This window comes from Erithacus rubecula (genome assembly GCF_903797595.1).
Source record: "Erithacus rubecula genome assembly, chromosome: 2".
In the NCBI taxonomy this organism is placed as follows: Eukaryota; Metazoa; Chordata; class Aves; order Passeriformes; family Muscicapidae; genus Erithacus; species Erithacus rubecula.
Genome location: NC_136685.1, coordinates 6,661,228 through 6,682,456, shown reverse-complemented (window position 1 = coordinate 6,682,456; position 21,229 = coordinate 6,661,228). Strand labels below are relative to the sequence as shown.

The 21,229-nt window shown below is 42.6% G+C and overlaps 1 protein-coding gene across 7 annotated transcripts in view; it reads right to left on the bottom strand.

Annotated features, from left to right (window-relative positions):
- Positions 1-695: 695 nt before the first annotated feature.
- The window catches only part of ITSN2 (intersectin 2), a 78,979-nt gene continuing 58,445 nt past the window's right edge, over positions 696-21,229 (bottom strand). For 5 of the 7 annotated variants that reach the window (XM_079298026.1, XM_079298029.1, XM_079298027.1 and 2 more), the window contains 11 exons: positions 9,205-9,326; positions 8,235-8,341; positions 7,440-7,623; positions 6,770-6,868; positions 6,453-6,620; positions 5,449-5,661; positions 4,603-4,724; positions 3,963-4,045; positions 3,731-3,814; positions 3,274-3,447; positions 1,875-2,161 (listed from right to left, as the gene is read on the bottom strand). In XM_079298026.1, the coding sequence (XP_079154152.1) occupies positions 2,004-2,161; positions 3,274-3,447; positions 3,731-3,814; positions 3,963-4,045; positions 4,603-4,724; positions 5,449-5,661; positions 6,453-6,620; positions 6,770-6,868; positions 7,440-7,623; positions 8,235-8,341; positions 9,205-9,326 (1,514 nt within the window). In that variant the 3' untranslated portion in view covers positions 1,875-2,003. Of the gene's footprint in view, positions 2,162-3,273; positions 3,448-3,730; positions 3,815-3,962; positions 4,046-4,602; positions 4,725-5,448; positions 5,662-6,452; positions 6,621-6,769; positions 6,869-7,439; positions 7,624-8,234; positions 8,342-9,204; positions 9,327-16,777; positions 17,219-21,229 lie in introns of those variants that run through there. The other 2 variants (XM_079298032.1, XM_079298031.1) reach the window with 2 other exon arrangements.

Here is a 21,229-nt window from a genome sequence, read left to right as displayed (position 1 = left end):
TGTGTAAAAGGAAACAATCTGACAGCTCAGCTGATCTTTACAGAAGCATGGCAACAGTTTTTCCTTCTCCTTAAAGGATGAAGGTCATCAACCTGACAGAGAGAGCCAATGACCTGTCCACCAGCTGACCACAGCAGCAAGCACAGCCAGCAAAGGTATCCTTTACAAAACAGGTTACATGCACTGCCAAAGCACGTGAGAAGAGGCTGGGTCTTTGGGCAAACTGCAATAAACTTACTGTCTTAAATGTGTAGTTCTGAAATGTTGTTACTCACCAGACAAAGAAATGTCTGAGATGCTGCTCCTCTTCTTGCCAGATCCAATTCAATGCTCTGCAGGCCAAAACCTGTTATTTTAGGAGGTTTAACTTGTGCTGAGCTCAATAAAGACAGTGCTAGTGTTCTCTCCTGGAGACAGTGTCCAAGCAGTAAATCAAACTTTTAACATACATCCATAGGTGTTTTGAGAAGGCAGGAAGAGGAGATGGGAAGTGGTGCATGAAACATCTGGTGCTTTTTGGAGAGTTAGTGCTGAGCAGCAGCTGCTGCCAGTGCCCTCAAACCTGTCCTTCTCCTGTGCCAGTGCAGTCCCACCTCCCTCTGGTGTGGCTGCTCAGCAGCTCTGGGCTCAAAGTCTGGAAACTGAATTTTCTCTGTTCTCCAAACTCCCATTGTACAGACACAATCTCTCAAGAGTTGCCAAGAGTTGAGTTTTATTTAGGATTAGAAATACTGAACCACAGAAAACTGTTAAATGGAGCAGAGGTTGACTCAGTAACAGGAGGGTGTACAGATGGTGACTGGTGGGAAACTGCCAGACTTCAGGAGGAATTTCTGCACCCGTGGAAACAAGGGCACAGGCTGCTCAGAACTGCATGCTGTGCTTCTGCAACAAAGCACTTTAAAGAAGGCAGTAAATGGTTACAATGTATCAAATATTTATAAACAAACTTCCTTTTCTTTTTTAAACCTTCCTGATTTGGTGCCGAGAGAAAGTTTTTGCTTTCAACCACTTCATTTTACAATTTTATGCTGGGGGGAAGTTCCCCAGAGCAAACCCTTTAAACTTGTAATAAACTTTCCTTGAACAAATCCTATAAGTTTTTCTCATTATTTCACATTCCCCTTTACAATAAAATATACTTTTTAAAAATCACTATGCATCAATAAACATCTTTAGACAAATTAATAAACTTATATTTTACTCTCTATATACATGTTGGCAATGTCAAAGCTTTAAGATTCACATGGAGGTCTGCAAGACCAAGGAAATGTACACAAATAACTTATATTTAGGTAAAAACCCCAAAGAGCTGAAGAGTATTTTGCCACATTGTTGTGGGTCACAGTATTTCAAATATTTTTTTGTAGTTATTCTTCACAACCACATTGTCTCAGCAGAGAATGATAAACAGAAGCAGAAAGAAAAATCAAGTAGCAGTTACTGATTCCAGTGCAGAACTAAAGTCAAGTAAAGAAATACAATTGATTCTTAAAAGAATATACAATATATTGGAGACTTCTCAAGTGCTAAGGCTTCTTCAGCATTTCACCGTTAAAACTATCATCCTGAGATGGGAAAATTCCAGTGGATATCACTTTTAAGATTTCAAATGGAATGATTCTAGTGCTGAGCTTAAACCATTCCTCAGTCTGTCTGTCAGACTAAGTGGTAAAATATACAAACAGCTTGGTGCCACATTTCTACATAATACTTTTATGGCCCTGAAAATGGAAACATTGGCATCCAAACCCAAGATATTCCAACATAATAAAAAGGCACTGACCTATAGTACTGTATTTACAGTAACATTTGTGTTTGCATAGATCAACAACAACTGGGAACACTGCAAGGAACTAAGCACAACCAGGAACTAAGAGGAAACACAAAAGCAGCAGGAATTCTTGCTTAGTAACCAGCATGGGACAAGGAACCTTTCACCAAAAGATGTTCAGGCTGTCAGCTTCAGTTGTCCTTCATAAATTAAAAAAAAAAAATTGTTCTTAGAGGAGTGTTTTCTGATCAAAGAGCTGCAGGTCAAAGCGCACCCACACTTCTCCTGTTGGAACTTCATGCAGCAATAAGTGTTTAGTTGTGGGGCCTTTGGTCTCTTGCTCTGTTCTGATTTTTGCTACTGGAACTTCAGTGCGACCCAAAAAATCTGTTGGGCAAATGAATAAGAAATTTCATTAGGCAAAGATATTGACTTTAGAACCTCTGAGGGAGTCAGGTTAATGCAATGCTGTGGGGTACATGCTCAGTTCCAGAGCACTGCTCCCAGGCTCCAGTTGGATTGGACCCCAGCCCTGTGTAAACCAGCCAGCAGTGACAAAAAAGGGCCTTTTTAGAAGATAACAATGCTGTGTAATTATGATTGTACTGTTTGAGCTAAGGGCTTTAAAAATACTTTTAGAAAATGGCTTTTCAGGAACACAATTTGAAGTGTTCTTCAGTTTCAGAGCTGGCTGGTCAGAGTTAGGTGATGGAACTTGTTTACAAATCAGCTGTGGTGCTCAAAGACAATAAAAAAATCAATTATTTTGGCTCACCCAACTTTTAATTATGTCTATATATCATGCTTTTCACAAGAACAATAACCTTCAACAATTACTGCTACTAGTAGGTTTACAATCCTATGCAGAAATCACACAACCTTCTGTGTGGCTATTTCTTACATGGCATCTTTGTGTGTGTGTGCAATAAAAGGTTCACCATGGACTGAAAAACAAGACTCAGCTGTCCAGCTGGGAGAAGCAGCCAGCCAAACTTATATTAACTCACAGGAGAAAAGACTGAGCTATGGTTACACACAAGGCATCTCAGGTCAAGGAGTTCCCTGCAAATTTGCAATAATTGACTGTGTGTCAGAGCCCTGAAAAAACACTTAACCTATTAGAGAATATGGGAAGCAACTGCTGCCAAAAACGTGCTCAGTTTCCAAGCAACAAGAGAGCTGATCAAGCTGTTGCTGTGAAAATATAACCCAGGACCTTTTCTTTGAGCACCAATCTTGAGTAGAACTTCTGTTTTCAATTTATCTGTCTCCTCAGCCTGACAAGAAAATAATTCTGTGTCTGATACAAAAGCCAGACTGGGATCAAATCTTACTGCCTAGAGTTACTGGCTCTGGAAGGCTACTGAACATCCTGAGTACTGAGGCATTGTTTTCACTGAGCATTGCTCAGGCAGCAGTCAGACCTACAGGCTCTTGCTGCTGAGGAACTGGGTACCTCAGCTAACAAAAAGATTCTTTGCCTAAATATTCACACTTACCATCAGGTGAGAACTGATCCCTGTCAAACATGGTGATACACAGGACATCCTGATACAGATCCTTGATGAAGAACTGGCAGTTGAAGTTCCACTTGGGGTTCAGGGTGTCCTGCAGGGTCCTGGTAGTGTAGCTCTGTGAGCCCATGCTAATCTCACAGTAGGGGTTGCTCTTTCCTAAAGACAGAACAGGGAGTGAAACCCCTCTGCAGTGCAGAACTGCCCCCTCCATCTGGAGCCTGCTTGGACACACATCAGTGCTGCTGCCAGAAGATGTGGATCAGGCAATCCCTATATCCCAGAGCAGCACAGAGCTGGTTCTTCACTTGGTCCTCTGAAGCTAAAGAATTACTATTCCATACAGAAACTGTGGACAAACTACAGTGTTTCCCAACTCCTCTCAGCAAGCCTTTCCAAATGTTACAGGAATAAAAGTGCTGTGAGACTGTCCCTCACTCACCATTGGGCTTACAGGCCTTTAGTTCTGTTGCTTCAATCACATGCACCATCAAGCGTCCTATTCCTGAGGTTTTCTGTGAACGAGCTGGAACAAAGAGGTCAGAGATTAACAGATTGGTTGGAACTGTAAGAACTGGCAATAAATCTGAAGAAGGACACACTGGCATCTTCCAGGAAATGCCCTGCTCCTGTATCCAGGTGGATGGGAGGGAAATACAGAACTTGATGGGTACCTTGATAAGCCTTTTCACGTTTCTTCTTCTCTGTTTCAATGTATTGCTCTGATGCTGCTTTGATTTTCTGGACCCAGGCAGTCCTGCAAAGAGCAATCCCTACAGTCAGGGTCATCCCACAGGCAGCAAAATCTTCAGTGACTCTGTCCCACTCTCTTTCCCCATTCCCCCTTCCCTAAGTTTTAGAGGCACCAAAAAATCAAGTCAGTTCATGGACTAAGGCAATGGAGGTTTTTGATTTGATCTTATGCCACGTTCCAAATCAGTCTAAATAGATGGACATGGAGCTGCTGTTTTATTAAAGACTGCTGGGTCACATTAAAGATTGCCCAGGACTGGGGAAGAGTCCTATGGGATGCTGGATTCTGCAACCCTAAACTGTCCTTTGGTACAACTGAAATATTAAGGAGCAGTAGATGTTTTTACCTCATTACAACATGGCTGGATGCCACTGCAAGAGCTGCTGCAGAAGCAGAGCAAAATCAGAGAAAGCTTATCATTCAAATGAGAGTCAAGTGAGTTTATTTCCTGACTAGGAGACAGGCAGTTCCAGAGCTCAGAGCCCCTGAGCTCACTGGAAACACAGCCTGCCAGTACCAATGAACAAGCTTAAGCTCAGATTTGCATTTTCACTACTCACCGCTCGTTAATGTTGTCAGTTTTAAGTGTGTAAACTCTGTCAATGTGTGATATGTGAAAAACTGGCTCATCACTTGAAGGGTCTGTGGGCAGCTTCACAAGGACTTCATTAAGGAAAACCGGCTGAAAGAAAAGCAAATGTCACTGAGACAGCACCACCCTGTGACAATAGGCAGAAACTCTATAAGCATGTTTAAATACATTGTTTTACTGTAGGGAAAATGGAAGTCATAGGACACAGGACAAACAATGATCACCATGAAAGGATGCAAAAAAGGGCTGAGAGAAAAACTACTCGGGAGATTCACCCCATTCTGTTTTCCTAGGAAAAAAGCTTTGTGAAAGGGGCAGGAGTGTGCAAGCAGAGCTGCAGTGTGGAGTTTGGAAATACAGGAATCTCTCAAATTCTCCGTGAAACAGCCCTGATACTTAAAATTCTACCTCCAGTTTCGGAATCTTGAAAACACACATTGTGCAGGCACAGAGACTCAAATTCTGCACCTTCTACTGTTTTCTGAAGGACAGGAATTTTCTTGTGGATTCAGGAACCTGTGCAAACTGAAGTCAAGGCTCCTGCTTCTGAACATCCCACTCAGCTGTTCAGGTATGATGCCACTTCTGTCCTTTCCCCCACAGTGGATAAAAGTTTTTATTAAACCAAGGTGCAGAAGTCTGTCCTTTTTTTGGGTACTAAGCCAATGTCATTTGTGTGAGTTTTCTGCCAGAACGTGCCCATGTGACAGCAAAAGGGACTACACAGCTAATTCCAGTGGGAGAGCAGCATTCCTCATCAGAAGCCAGAACCCATTGGTACCAACATGACCACAGAGCACCTTGACTCACTCACCATTTTGTACATTTTGAACTGGGAGTTGGATTTGGGGCTGAAGAGCTTATCAGACCCGGAAGACACAAACTGTTTAACCATGTAGGTGAGCAGCAGGAAGTCATTGAAAAGGAATCCATACAGCTCCTTATTGCTCTTGGCCTTGTACAGCTTCCCACTGTGCAGGAGCTTCCGTGGTCCCAAGCAGTTTGTGAGGGAGTTGAACACGGGTTGCTAGGAAGAGACAAAATCCATTAGCAGCAGCAAGTCTGTGCAGACATCAGCTCCTGCTCCTATTCACTGTGGAGATTGACCAAGCTGGTGAAAATTCTTCACTTTTGTTTAATGAATTCCATTATAAATGAAGAGAGGGCAACTGTTCTGCTTAATTCTCACCTCAGAGGAGATTTAAGCTTTAACAAAAACACACAGAGGGATGACCAGATGGAGGCATTTACTGCATGGCCACTTCTGTGTTGTCCAGAAGCTGTGTTTAAAAACAGGCTGCACAGGCTGCAGTCAGGTCACCTCTCACAGGTGATGGAACAGGACAGACCTTCTGGGTCTGTCAAGCTGTGGTTCCTTATGCAATGGAGAACTGTCACACACACCTCAGTTTGAAGGCTGTCCTGAAAGGTACAGGAGCCTGAACACTACATATCCTTGAGGATCTGGCACTGAGGGCTGCTGCTCCCTTCCTGCTTGAGGGAAAATCCTGGGAAACACACACTAAGTGAAATCCTCCATAGTAATGCCTGACTTAGCCCAGTGGCAGCCTGATCAGGAGTTCAGAGAGATTAATTATTTCTGTCTAGATGGTACTGGTTTTTAAGCTGATAAATCAAGATTCCTCTGCCACTACAGTCATGCAAAAACAATGGTTCGTCACATTGTAGCTGTGAGTAGAATTCAATAAAAGCTTCCCCTCTCAGCAGTGGATTCTGTTCCAATAAGGGATGTGAGCAAGGACTCCCATTCCCTCCCCAGCCTTGCTGAAATGACTGAAAGGGCATCAGTGCAGGTACCTCAGCAAGGCCTTCACACTGGACGTGGGCCTGGATCCACTCCAGCCTGTCCGAGTTCTCCTTCTCCCGCACGCCCTCGTTCACCTGGGAGCAGAGCTCCTCCGCGCGCTCCAGGGCGAGCCGCAGGCTGCTGTGATCCGGGTGGCTCTCTGCAGTGTTCTCCAGAATCTGCCGTGCAGCACAGGAGAGGAAACACACAGGTAAGCACAGGTGCCTGTCACAGGAATCCCCATAAAGGGACAAGCCTTTATCTCGGCGTTTGCTGTGCAGATCAAACTCAAAGCATTCACCTACAAATCCTCACTTGGGGTACTCACACTCTTTATGAGCAGAGGGTAACGTGTTATCCTTTGCATGGGTTTCAGGAGGAAGCTGGAGAGGGGCATTCCTTTGCAGCGAGGGTCCAGGGCAAGTTTCTGTGGTGCAACCCAGAGATTTAGCAGAGACATTGCATTAGTCATCAGAAAACAGTTGCATTACTGGCACTGAATAGTGAAAATTCTCTGGTCAGATTCATTTTTCCAGGCATTCCAAGACATCTTGCATTTTTTCAGTGAGCAAACACTACTTGTATCTAGAACAAACAGGAAAGCTGGCAGTATCACTGCACCCAGATGCTTTGCCAGCATAAATCACAGGGTCATTGTTCATGCAGAATCCTTACATTCATAACTGTTCCAGCTTTTATTTTGACACCACAGGCTTCACTCAGGTTGAAAAAGAACAAAGCAAGGAAAGAAACAAATGCCTGATGTCAACTGTTCTGGTAATTTTCCTTTTATGGCCCAAGTAAATTAGCTAGAGAGGAAGACAGTGTTATAAATAAAGAGCACACACAGTGTTAGCCACGGTCACCATGTAAATACACCTTGGAAGCTTCTCAGCTATTTTTGCAGGATTTTACTCTTCTGGGTTATTTTGATGCTGCTTAGACAGGCTCCTGTCATTGAGGAAAGGAGGAGGCACGAAAGCTACTGAACGAGCTACCTTTAGGTAATCTTTGAACTCAGCATCCTGGTCAGTTTTGTGCTGCAGCAGGGAGGCTCCGTTGAGCTGGCAGCTGCAGAAGCGGATGTAGGGCTGCATGTGGGACAGCTCGGCCGCCAGGATGTCCCCGATCATCTGCACCGGCATCTTCTCGCCCCCCGTCTTCTTACGCACCCGCAGGGCTCTGAAAGACATCACCATCCAGCTCTGCTGCCACGCCTGGGAGCCCTTCACAGCCCTTACAGACCCACCTCTGACAGGACACAGACCTGGCAGGTGAATTCCCTTACACAGCACAGGCACAGCAGTGCTGGAGTCCTGCCTGAAACCCCAGCAAGTCACTGACACAACACCCGGAGTGAACAATCTCCCTGATGGGGCCTGGGGGACTGGGACTCTCCTTTGAGGTTTCTGGGACAACCAGCATCAATCTCTACATTCAACCAGCATCCCATTCAGTGAATGACTAGCCACTGTATCTTTCTAAAGATTATTTTTAGAGAATAAAAGGTTGCTTTGTAGAAAACTGGGAAGAAAAGCACCCATGCATATACTTTTGTGTAAGGTCTGTTTCTGAGGTATTACAGCAAATGTACATCTGTTCTTGCTGTTTATTTCCCCCTCTCTTATTCTCCTTTTGAAGCAGTCAGACTGCATTTAGCTCTTCTGAAAGCAAGCATGCTCAGGAAATAATCAGCAAGGACAGAATATTGACTGTAAACCCAGTACACTTCCTGGGGAAAGGAACAACAGAATAATGAAAAGGAAAATACAAGGCTTCAGGTAAGTACTCACTTCAGTAACTTTGTATTTGACATGATGAGTTCCTTCCAGTTAACAAAGATCAGCCCCATTTCTCCTTCTGTGAGACAGCCTGAATCAGCCATTGGTTTTTGGAAAACCTGCAGCCAAAAAAAGAGCAATTCTTCAGAAAACAGAAACAAGGGCTCTTGCTTAGCTTCTTGCTTAGCCCAGCAGTGACTTTTTTTGAATGCTCAGTGTCTAATTTCTCAGCAGTTAAAAGCAATTCCTTACTAGCACTTGTGACAGCTGTCTCCCCTGAGCGTGTGACCCCATTCAGACATTGGCTATCAGCACTTGCAAAGTGAGGACAAGCACTGGGAGCTGCAGGCTGACAGCTCAGCAAAAGAGCACTCCTGTGATTTCAGAGTCAATCACTGCACAAATGACACTCAGAAACTGCTGCTCTCCCTGACCCAGAGCACTCAGGGTCACCTGTGTGCAGAACCACAGCTGCTCTCAGGGGCCTTTAGCACCTCATCTCTGGGAGCACAGAACCCCATGACACAACTATTTAACATCTGCCACACTTCACCACACCACTGTTTTATACAGAGGGGTCAAGTTGGACACCAAGAGCACTTAATGCTCGCCTGTCCCTGCCCTGCTGAGGGAGCTGGTGTTGCTTCCAGAAATGAAACTAGGGAGAAGGCACATGATAAACTTTTATGGAGCTTCTACAGCTCTGTGCAGCTTTGCTTGACACCTGGCCCCAGCCTATCATCTTTTTACTGAGCCTGAACATCTAAGAAAAGGATTTGGAAAACAGGAAGGTTGTTGTGATAGGTTTCACAAAGTGGTGCTTTTGCCTGGTGAGCAACCACATACCACTCACTGGAAAAGGAGGTGCCCACACACCTTTCTTCCTCCATCATCTCACAACTCATAAGAATCCCCTTACTGTTATTACTCAGTATAGAGGTGTTGTTTTTCCAAATGCATTTTCACATCCAAGACATCTCACCTCTATGACGAGCTGCAGATCATCCATGTACCTTTCTTCTGTCTGAATGAGCTCGTGAATGTAGCCCTGCCTTTTCCTTTCCATGGGCTGCATGGTGTCAAGGCTCTGGAGATCAGCACACCCTGCAGGAAGTAAGTCAGGAGTTTAGATCCCACTCAAGGCATCAAATCTGATAAATTAACAAAATTGCACCAGCATTCAGCAGTCTATGGATCAGACAATACAGCACTGCAGCAGCAGCTGGTTTCAAAACCAGGTGATGTAGCAATCAACCCCCTCCCTTCTTTGTGTCCCTTTTCAGTCTATCCCATTTTTATTTCTTTGAACACCCCTTGTACTGTGATGCAGAATAAGACTTCTCTCTATTCCATTTGTCTCCTGACTTATCTTTTCTGCCACACTGATTTGAAACTGTGATTTGCTCTTACTTTGAGCAATATCTTTTTAGACTTGATGATCTTAAAGGTCTTTGCCAGCCTTAATGGTTCTATAATTCTAAGTTGTCTTTTGTGAGGTGACATCATAGAAAACATGGCTGGTCCTGACTTAGGACACTGCACCTTTAACTCTCATCTATTTCTGTAGTTCTCTGCCTTAGTTATTAATTTATGATACAAACTACCACTACAAATTCATAAAGCAGTAACACATCACATTATAGTTGTGTAACTTCACAGCTGTACAACTTCCTTTTCTTTTTTCAAAATCACCTAGAAATATATTGAATTGTTTTTATGCATCAAGGATGAAGAATCATGCACAGGAACACACCAAGAGTCAATGACACAAACCCCAGGTTTCTGTCAGAACATGCAGACCCTGCAGCTTCACACAACTCTACCTCTACTGGATGTTAGTAAACAAGACAACAGTGTTCAAACTCTAGTAACCAAACCAAAAACTGGTAAAACCAGAGTAGTGAATGTGTTTAGCTAGGTAGAGAGCACAGAAAGTCAATCTGATCCCTCTGTCAGCCATCACACAGCAGAGTATTGCAAAGTAGCAGGGTGGGGGAAAAGGAAAATAAAAGGAACAATTACAGAGCATTTGAGAACATCCATCTATCACTGGATGTGATGGCATCAGGTTGCAGTCCCAGGTGAACTGTGGGCTTTGCAGGATAGCAGAAAGGACATTGCAGGCACTCAGATCCAGCAGTTCTAGAGGAACAATACTTTATTAAGGTTTACAGGAGTTGTGAAAGGCAGAATGACCTACAGCAGGAAGTCTCCCTTGTCACCCTGACACTCCTGACACATAAGGATGGGACTATTCAGTGCCAAGGCATAGATCTGCTCATGGGAAGGTGAGTTAGTAATAAAGTTGAGGGGGAAAAACCAAGAAACTGTAAACATTAGGCTGAACTTGATGTGACAGTGACAGTGGCCTAATGGGAACCTGACAGGCTCCAGAGCTTCTGGCTACACCAGCATCAAGGTGCTCTGAAAGAGCAACTGTCAGCAGAAGAGAAACTCTTGCCAAGTGAATTTTCAGGACACTGTAACAAGGAAACCCTTTGAACAATACAAAGAAGTAAAACAGCAGCAAAGACAATAGCGAGATTGAAAATCAGGACTTTTCAGTTCTGTTTGGCACCCTAAGGAGGATCACAGATCTTAAGCTTTCTGACAAGGTATGAAAAAACATCACTTTTTTAGAAGAGATGAGGGATTACAGATCTTTTGATCACACAGAATGCTCCTTCTGGCCTCAGTTATCCCCAGAGCTACAACCAGGCCAAAATTAGATGAGAGAAAGGAGTAAAGTCACAGATAAAAGTGATTCCTGCTAAGTTTGATGTCTTAGTCCACTGAGACAGTCTGTGGCCAATGTGCTCTTCTGGATCCTTGTGTCATTCTTCAGTCTGCACACGACTGAGTTTAAGCCCACCTGGTTACTAAGACATGAGATTTTAGGATAATCCAAGGGCTTTCACAGTAACCAGGCATTAATTGTCCAATTGGAAGTCTCACCTTTGGGCAGTCCCTTTCCTACTGCAAGGTGCACTCCTGTGACAGAAGCAGGGATGGACTGAAGCTCCTGCTGGCTTGTGTCCCTGCTGCTGGAACAACCCACATGGTGGGATTTGGGTCTGTCTCATGCTGACCACTGAGCTGGGGCCAAGCTTGGGAGAAAAATGGGCCTTTTCTATGCATGAAAATAGATTTGATTCATAAATTTGTTATCAGATACAAAAATGCAGTTACATTAACTGGCTCCTGTGCTAACCTTGTGTTTGGACTGTCAGCTTCTGGGAGGAAGGGACAAATATTATTTTGTATTTAGTATTTCACATAATTTTATTTTAACACTAGTGTTTACTAGTGAAAACACTCCCAATTTTGGTAGGTCTGACGGTACTGGCATAAAAACACATTATGCAATCCCACATTTGATTTTAGAGGGTAAATTCAGGCATTTGAGTCTGAAGAAAAAACAAAAACTAAAAGGAGAATAAACCAGTCTAATGATTGCATTTGCCAATGTTTTCCTAAGTGGTCATAGCAACCCATGGGCTCACTGGTGCTGAAAGGGTGGAGCTACATCTCTACCCCTCTCCTCCCACTCTGCTGCTCCCTGCTTTCCTTGCATCACTTCTGGCACTTATCTGACTCCCTGCTCACATGCTGGCAGCAAACAAATCCCAAGGGGGGAAAAAGAAAACAGCAATTTTCTGCTGGTTTAACAGCCAGGAATGTGCATGGAAGCAGTAAAACTGCCTTGTTTGGCAGCAGAAAGCTCTTGGCTTGGCTTCCCTCTGGTGAAGCTTCATCCCAAGCTCCCCAGGCAGCTCAGGAAGAGTAGTGGGATTTCTGGGAGTGTCTGCAGCAAGAATTGCAGCTCTGCACCTGCTCTGCTGATCAAGAGGGACACGTGCCCTCTGGAGGGGAAGCCAGCCTGCCTCTCCCACCAAGAGCAGGCAATGCCAGGCCCTCGGCCAGCCTGGGGCAGAACATTCTCCAGAACATTCCCCAGAGTGAGCAGGGGCTGTCTGGAGCATTGGAAAGTCTGAGCACAGCAACAGAGAGATACCTACAGTGACTGTGGTGCCCTCTGGACTAAATCCTGATCTCTGAGCTGAGGAAGCAGGGTAAAACAAGCTGGAGTCCATAAACAGGAAATCCCAGTCTCTGAAGGGATTAAAAACCCTGAAGGGATTTTAAAGTATTTAAAATTATACTTTTCAAATAAACCTGAACAAGGAGTACATTTTCCTACTAACATAACTACCCCTGCTGAATAACTACTAAGTTTCACAGTGCAATGATGTTCTCCTCTGCAGGAGATTCAAAGCCCTGAAAAACATGGAGGGCTGGGCAGAAAACCTTCCCAATTACTGACTTTTTGGGTATGAGCACATCCAAGGGGAAGAGGGAGAGTTTCTGAAGAAAGGAAATCCTCCAATAAAAGACAGATGAGCAATACCTATTACAATTTTCCCAACAGACTTCCCCACTCAATGGACAGGGGGAAAAAAGCCATTAAAAGTGACAGCTCTGAAAAGACATCTCAACCCTCCCAGAGGAGCTCAGACACTCATCTGGAAGGATGTAGCTACACCAGAGGCACTAACTGCTTTTGGGTGACCCATGAAGACTACTTAGGGATAGGTTTAGATTTTATATTATGAAAAATTTCTTGGTGGAAAGAGTTATAAAGCATTGGAAGTGGTGGAGCCACCATCCCTGGAAGTGTTAAAAAACCACATTGATATGGCACTTTAGGATGTGGTGCATTGATGGTGGGTTAATTACTGGACTTGATAATCTTAAAGGTCTTTTCCATCCTTAATGATTCTATGATTCTATATAAACTGTTTTTTGAAAAGAAATATCTTGGTTTGTTAAGGGTTGGGTTTGTTTTTTTTTTTTGGAGGAGGTTATTTGTTTTAATTGTTTGACTCTGAAGCCAGCTGACATGGCTGTGAAAAACAGGTAAGGGTTGTGGGTTTTTTTCCTGCCTCCATTTTCCCAGCCTGTCACAGAAAGGCCACATGTCCCCTTAAGGGCCATGGGCTGGCATTAGCACAGTCCCTTCAGTACAGAGAGCAGCTGATGGCATCAGGGGACACCAGCACAGCCAGGTGCAGGCACACACAAGGCCAGTGCACCTGGGACACACTCCTGTCACCCCTGCAGCCACCAGCAGCCTCTGAAACCCACACAAGGAACTAATCCAAGAAATCTGCTACTGTGGAAAAGGCAGTTTCTGTCAGGCCCTGGGAGAAATAATTAAAACTTTTATCCAATCTCCCCTAATCTGTAAACACCCTAACAAGTAAAACTGTGCTACAACAGAGGAAATGTATTAGTCAATTTTCAAGAGGCAAAAAGCAAAAGCAAGTCACTCCATCACAGGTGACACAATGCTCATTTCAAGCTCTTCAGCTGGGAAAAAAAATCCTCCCCAGATGGACAGAAAAAACCACAACAGACAAACTAGATCCTTTTATGTGTCCCTTTAATAAAATACATTTGCATAGTTATCTTACAACTTTGTGAAATCCAGGTGAACAATTGCCTCATGCTAAGCACAGCCTGCACTGCGGGTCTCAACAACCATCCCCACAGTGACACTCAAGCTTGGGGAGGACAGGGGGTTTAAGGCAGCACACACCAGAACAGCAGTTTTATTGTTCATTACACTGAAGCAGCAGGACCCTACAGCAGCTCGGGCTGCAGGGCAGGGAGTGTCACATTCCTAGGAGCAGACTTATTTACAGGTGTTTCCAACCCCGCCCAGGAGAATGACACGGGGATACAACCTGACAAAGCACTGAGATGGCAGAAATGTTCAGTGACCAGAGGGAGACCTTTCAGTTATTAGCGTGCAATTCCTGATGGAGCTTTGTGCCTTTTCTCCTGACTGCACCATTAACCGTGTGGAGACAGCTCTGGATGCTCCCAGCCCTCACCACCACAGCTCCTCACACACCCAGCCCTGCCTCTGGTCCCAGTGGTGGCACAGCACCTTCCTGTGTGGACCCAGCTCTGGATCAGGAACTAAGCTTGTGTCCAACCAGGCTTCTGTGGTTTGTAAATCCATTATGCAAACCAGACAGTCACAGAAATAGCCTTTTGGTACCCGTTCTTGTGCATTTACAGCACTGTTTGGTTCTCACCCCCTGTGACACCAGGGCCCACAGGAAACAACATTTACCAAGTACCACACTGCAGGCAGCAGCAGACAGCATATTTGGTTTCAGTTTTATCTTTAAACCTTGTGTGACTCTCAGCAACATTTAGACTCTCAGCTCTTGCATGGGAACCATGAGTTCAACAAAGGACTCTACTTTTCACTTGCCCTTAGTTCCATAGCCAACCTTTTCACCCAGATAAGGGTGATTTTACTTGACTGGCTGGGATGACCAGCTTGAACTCAACTCTATGGTCTTTTATCAACAAAGGTGTGGATTGCACACAACCAGAGAAAAAGTAGCATTTTTAAAAGTAAAAGTCTGATTTAAACACAACTTCCAATAGCCACACTGCTTCATTGATAAAGAATATTATTTTAAAATAATCTTGTTGTAAATACATCCTTAGCATTGTCTTTCCTTTGGATCTGGTGTGCATCCAACTCTTTCTGCACCACTGTGTAGGAGAGCAGAGCTCTCAGGCAGTTGTGCTGGAGCTGTGCAAGGGAGACTTTTGCAGTACAAATACTGAAGGCAGGGACTGAGTCTCTCTCAACCAGCATTATTAAGGTGTGTTTTTGTTATTATTATATTTATTATTATATTTATGAGGATTTAGAGTGTACTGAGGTAATACTGACACATGAGAAGATAGCTGTGAAAGCACAAAATGCTCCACTTCAATACTCTTCAGTTCAGACTTAGAGACAGCATTTTCAATAATTATCAGTGTTCATACCTACACAGGGCTACCTGTGTGAAACTTTGACAACAGTACTGTAATCTCCAAATGTATCAGTAAAAAGAGAAAATTAAACAATGAGTGGAATGCCAGATGGTTTTGGAAAATTCCATGTAAGTATATCCTCAGTTACCTCAGTAAGGATGTGAAGTTGTTTTCTAATTTTTTAAAGACAATTAGAAGTAATCTGGCATTCAAAGAAAACTGACTGAACATTGCTTGTCACTGTGGCTCAAATCCCATAGATTAAAAGTGCCTTTTTGCCTTTTAGAAATTACATAATTTAGAAGATCACCTAATTCTTAGACTACAGTAAGTGGCTGCTTGATGCCACTGGTGCAGCACAACGCATTTCAGCCTGTAGTAAACAGGCTTTCCAAGAGAGAAATTCAGAGAAGGCAGTTCTGGGTGAGTAGTGTATTTTAGTAGAAATACTTAAAACGTGGTTTCAGAAAGAAATCAAGTCATCTGAAATACTCAAAGGATTATCTAGCACATTATTTGCCTACAACATGATTTCATTCTGTAACAAAATACTGGTTCAGACAAAATACATCCAGAATAAAAATCCTTTTGTAGTTTTCTGTAGGCACATTGCGTAGTCATATTGCACAGAAGATTCATCTCTGAACTAAAGGGCACATATAAGTTGTTTGATCAAGGATATTAAATACATAACATTGGATTTTGGAGAAAGGCTTTTAAATCTCTGCAATTGGATTAACCTTTTCCTGGTAGTACCTTCACAATATTCATCTATATATATATATATATATATATGCCTATATAGTAAACAAGCAGTTTGTTTTGTAAACATTTCTGATTGCATAAGTGACCTTTGCTGTTTCATAACCAAGTTCAGGAAACCAACTAAATGAAATACAGTGTCTGAGATCTCTCTTGTTGTTACAAGAGCACAGAACTATTTAATCAGAGAAGTAGTCTAGCATCAAATTAATCCTTTTATTTAAAGGGGAAGCATGGTTACAAGTTCCTCCTTGTCTCCAAACATTATAGTAAGACACAGGCAGCTCATGCTGCACTGTATTTCCAACAGGCCAGGACTGAGGAGCACAGTTCCATCCTAAACCCAAGTGCTCTGCCCTCACTCCAGGCTCTCTTAGTGTCTCTCTCCTGGCAACATCTCTTCAGCAAGGTTATCTCTGCATTAGGCTGCTGCTCTGTTTACCAGGAGGAAGAGCAGCAGCTTTCAGACAGTACTTTGGAAGTCACTGCAGACCACAGCCAGAGACAAACAACTCAGTACCATGAACTATTTAATGAAGAGAAGGGCAGGAGAAGGCCTGGTCACACAGAGGCTGTGCAAGTACTTACTGCAGCAACTAAGCACATTTGCCAAAACTGAAAGCAAGTATGAATGATCAGAATTTAAAGGAAGGAGGCTGTTTAGGGGTAGAATGTATTGAGCCAAAACAACCTGAATTCCTGCCATAGTACTACTGTGAAGGAAGAAAAAATTTAAAATATCCTCCACTCTATGTCTAATAATTCTTTCCCCTGTTAAAAAGGGTGTGAAAAGGCTGGATGGAGTGCACCAGATCTAACCCTTAGATCTTGCAGCACGTTTGTAATCACAGTGACTATCAGCAGCAGACAGGTAGGATTGTTTTTGGATGAGCCATGAAGGCCACCAATTTTAAAAGCTCAATATGTAAGAGATTAAATCAAGTCCATTAGAACAATAATCAATGAACATTTTAATTCTGCAAAATATGTACATTACAACATTAAAAGAACACAAGTGCCCATTCAAAACAGCTCAGATAAACTGTGCAAATAGTGGGTCTTTGTGTGTCTGCAATCCCACCATGCAAACAATAACTTGATATGCATGCTAATGACTACAGTTATCAATCCCAAAGGAAATACTAAAGGAAACAAGAATGAACAGCAGTGAAAGCCACACAAAGACCCACTATCCTTTCTGCTTTTACAGATTAACTGAAACTGTAGATTAGAAGAAAACCCACAAAAACCTAATTTCTTGATTGGATCTAACGTTCAAACGAAGCAAAAGGATTGTGTCAGACACGTGAGCAGGGCTGGCCACCCTGCCTCCACGCTAGGATAGTGGGTCTCTGAGGTGCTTTCACACTGGAAGACAACATTGGGTCCTAAAAAAAACAAAAAAAAAAAAAAAAAAAGAAGGATAAAATGAACATAAATTTGAAGAGTGAAACACATGAATTCTATGGACAAAGACAGAACAACACCAAAAAGTTCAGAAAGGAATGATGAACATTCAACTTTCTGAAAACAGACATCACAAGCTTCAACCCTTGCAGTTTCATATTTATAAACACACAGATTTAAGTACTTGTGACCAGCCATTGCTGACTCTGAAAAACCCTGCAGTTCATTCATTTGAAAAGTTTCTTCTGAAGGAAAACTTCTGTCATGTAGATCAACACAAAGTCAAGCCCTAAGGGCTTTTTTAAAGGCCATGGCAAAATTCCCTGAGATTTCAACAAAATCACAATCTCTCCTGAGAAACTTCTACTGGGACATTAGAAAATTAGAAAAAAATGAACTTTTAAAGAAAAATCTCATTGGAATTCATTCATATTGGCACATAAAAATTAACCTGTTCAATTGTGTTTGAGCCTGAAAGAAATTAAAATCTTGCTTCTAATCTTATGTGTTCATGTAACAGGAGACACCACATCCCTCAGAATCCGAGGGCTACATGGTCTGAAGAGGGACACACCTTGTGGGCAATCTAGAGACCATTCCAGACCCCAGGATTACAACCTGGAAGTGCTATTAAGCCTGACTGATATCCACCAAATAGTTTCAGAAATACAAAATTACTATGTCACTATGTAGTAAGGGATTGATTTCATATTTGATCTTTGGTAAAAGAGGTAAAATTCTGGAATTGTTGAGTAAAAATCTTAGAATAAATCATTAATCCTCGTATTAAAATATCAATGTGGTACTGCAAGAGGCAAAGCCACTGGTACCATGAACTGTTACAAGAACTAGAGAACTTCAAAACATGTTGTCCATACACATGCACCAGCCACCAGCACATCAGTTCAGAAGTTGTTTTCTCACTGTGAACACCCCTGAAAGTGAGTCAGCTTCATCCACCAGACAGCGTGGACATGAATTACTACAGACTTTCTGTGCATGAAAATCAACTTCTGGAAATACAGATCCTTGTTGTAGGACTTGCCCCACGTCTCCAACATGTCACGTCTACAAGTAAGGCTTGGGGAAGACAAAAATGAGGTGGCTCTAGAGATATAACTACAAACAAAACCCTGGAGCTCAGGCCTGAGCACCTGAAGGAGTAACTGATGTGCTAGAAGGAACTGCAGCAGTGCTGGGCTATGGAGAGCAGAGTGAACAGGAAACAGCCACTACATGTAGGTGAGAGTAGAAAGAATTGGGACAACATTCAGATCTGTGAGTCTCATGGGATGAGACACCTCAGGATGAACCAGAAGCCTCTGCACGTGGAGCACAGGTGTGTCCACCTGGCTGAGCTGTCCAGCCCTCAGCAAGAACATCTCTGAGGGGTGAACTCATCTCTAACTCTAGAAGACATCCAGCAACCAAGGATGCAAACACAGCTGGAGCAGCTGTATTCCCTCCATACACTTCTCTCCTCCTTAAGCATCCCTTGGGAAGAATGGGAAGAGAATGGGTAAATGTGTCCTTGCCAGATCCTGATAACATAGAAAAGACCTGACCCTTGAGATTTAATGGCTGAGATTTACCAGAGGGGAGAAAATCTCAGCTAAAGAAAATAAAGGGACAGAGCTCACACTGGTCTCATGGATAAGATCACAAACTTAAAAAGGCAACTCATTGAAATAAGAGAACAAGTTTCCAAGTGCAAAGCAGATGAAAACTGGCCAAAATAAAATTATTTCCAGACCAGGCCACTGGGAAGAACTGTAATGTGGTGAGAGCACCATGCCTACCCCCTTACACACACCTTGGGAAGGACAGGAAAAGAACCTGGCACTAGATAGGTACTGGTAACACACAAGATCTGACCCTGCATGGTTGTGCAAATACTCAAAGAACAGGAGACTGATTCTTTATATCTGTATTTTGAAACATGCTAAGTATCCCATTTATTATTTATGATGGCTTTTGTGCAAACATTAGAAAAAAGGCAATTAAAATGTCATTCAAACAGGAGCAAGTCTAATCACCACCACAGCCACCAGGAACACAATTCAACTGTCCTGCATCCTGCAATCACCATGTGTTTAAGAGACAACACCTAAAACACCCTCAAGTCATTTTGTTTTTCTTTATTTTTCCTTGCAGGGGTCCTATGCCAGGATGTGCAGCTACACCAAGAGGAAAAGTGATTCTGTTCTGTTCCCAGAGCTATGTCAGCAACTTAAGAGGAGGGACATCTCACTGACCCCAGTTCCTTCTTTGTTAGGGAAGTTTGCCATTACAGCTACAACTACTAACTCCCAGAAAAGACTCCACATACAAAGCTCTTTAAATCTGGGGGAAAACCAGATTTTTCCTAAGCCACAAACTTATTTGAGTAAACCAAATCTGCTTGCTCCCTTTCCAATACCATTATACTTATTCTAGAAAAAACAGCAGGACAAACTGCTATTATTCAACAGAGGCATTATAATACTCAGATCAGCAGTTCTTTAAAATGCAACAATGCATTTTTAAAATTATATTCTGTCATATCTTACAGCTGTTCTGTAGAGGGCCACATCAACATTTCTTGTGGGACAACTGCTTAGTGATTTCACAAGAATGCTCATGATAGTTTCTGTACTCCATTTAAAAAAGTGCCAAAAATATTGTAAGGAAACCCAAGGAAGTTTGACATTTCATTCAGGACATATTTAAACTTTCCTCTGGCAACAGAAGAAGTACAGAGCAGTATTGCTCACACAACTGACCAGCAGCAGCAGCCCAGGTAAAATCTGGGAAATTGTATCTGAAGAGTGCTGGGTTTGTGCAGGTCTGGGCTTGAGGCAGGACTTTTTCTTAAGTTTCCAAATGCCTGTATCACAACACAGTGGCAAAGCCCAGCACAAAACTAGTGGGTAACTTAGCTCACTTGAAATACTGAGAGAATTTTTAAAAATGATGCTCACTAGTAAGTGGATTTTTAGAAGTACTTCATAGAGTAGCTCTTAGAAAAAAGTTTAATGGCCAGGTACAGATGACCTGGTGCACATCTGCACATCATTAACCTTTGTCAAGAGCCAGTTTGATGTGAATGGAAATACTCTTCTTCCAAATCACTGAAATCTGAGGGAAAGTTGAATGATTTATCAGCAAACTGAGAAAAATGTACTCATAATTCAGGAAGTTTCCAATTGTAGCATGATCTTACCAAAGCTTTTGCTGAAAATCAGTGGTTTATGTGATCACCTTGCATTTGTTACATTCAACCACATAACTTGAAATAACACAGCTAGTGTGACAAGTTGTAACCTCTGTAATTTTTGAAAATTCCTAAATTTTAATACTCAGCCAGAATCTTAATTTTATAGCTCATCTGGTATAGTCTATACTGTTTCTTCAAAAGTGAGATTTGCAAACAAATTAAAGCTTTCAAAGGAGCATTTTAGTGATTTAGCTGTATCTAATCAAAGACTGTTAAGTTCAATCTAAATGCAAAAGATTTTGACATCCCAGCCACACTGGCCAGAGGCATTAAAAAAAAAAAAAAAAAAAAAAGCCAGAACAATTTGTTACCAAAAGTATGAGCTCACAAGTAACTCAACTCAGCTAAAAAGAAAGCCTCAAGAATGGTGCACACTCTCTTTTGCCCAGGAACCATAACAACCTACCCAGGGAAAATATTTTTTTTCCAACCCAAGCTGTACCTTCATTATGAGTTGTGAATTTTTCTGTAAGAACATGACCATGTGATCAAATCTGAAATGCAGACTGATCCTACAGTAGCTAACAAGAGTGAGGCTCAGCCAGATTTCCAGATGAGTAATTTTGTCCCAAGAGAACTCCAAACATTGCCTAGAGAAAAACAGCAAGTGAAGGGACAAGACCTGCCATCTCAAAGGAGCAACTCTGGCACCATGGTATGTTCCCAAACCCACTGGGCAGGTGCAAAAGTTGGTTTTATCACAGGATGAAAAGTTGAGGAGTAAAAATTGTGCTAG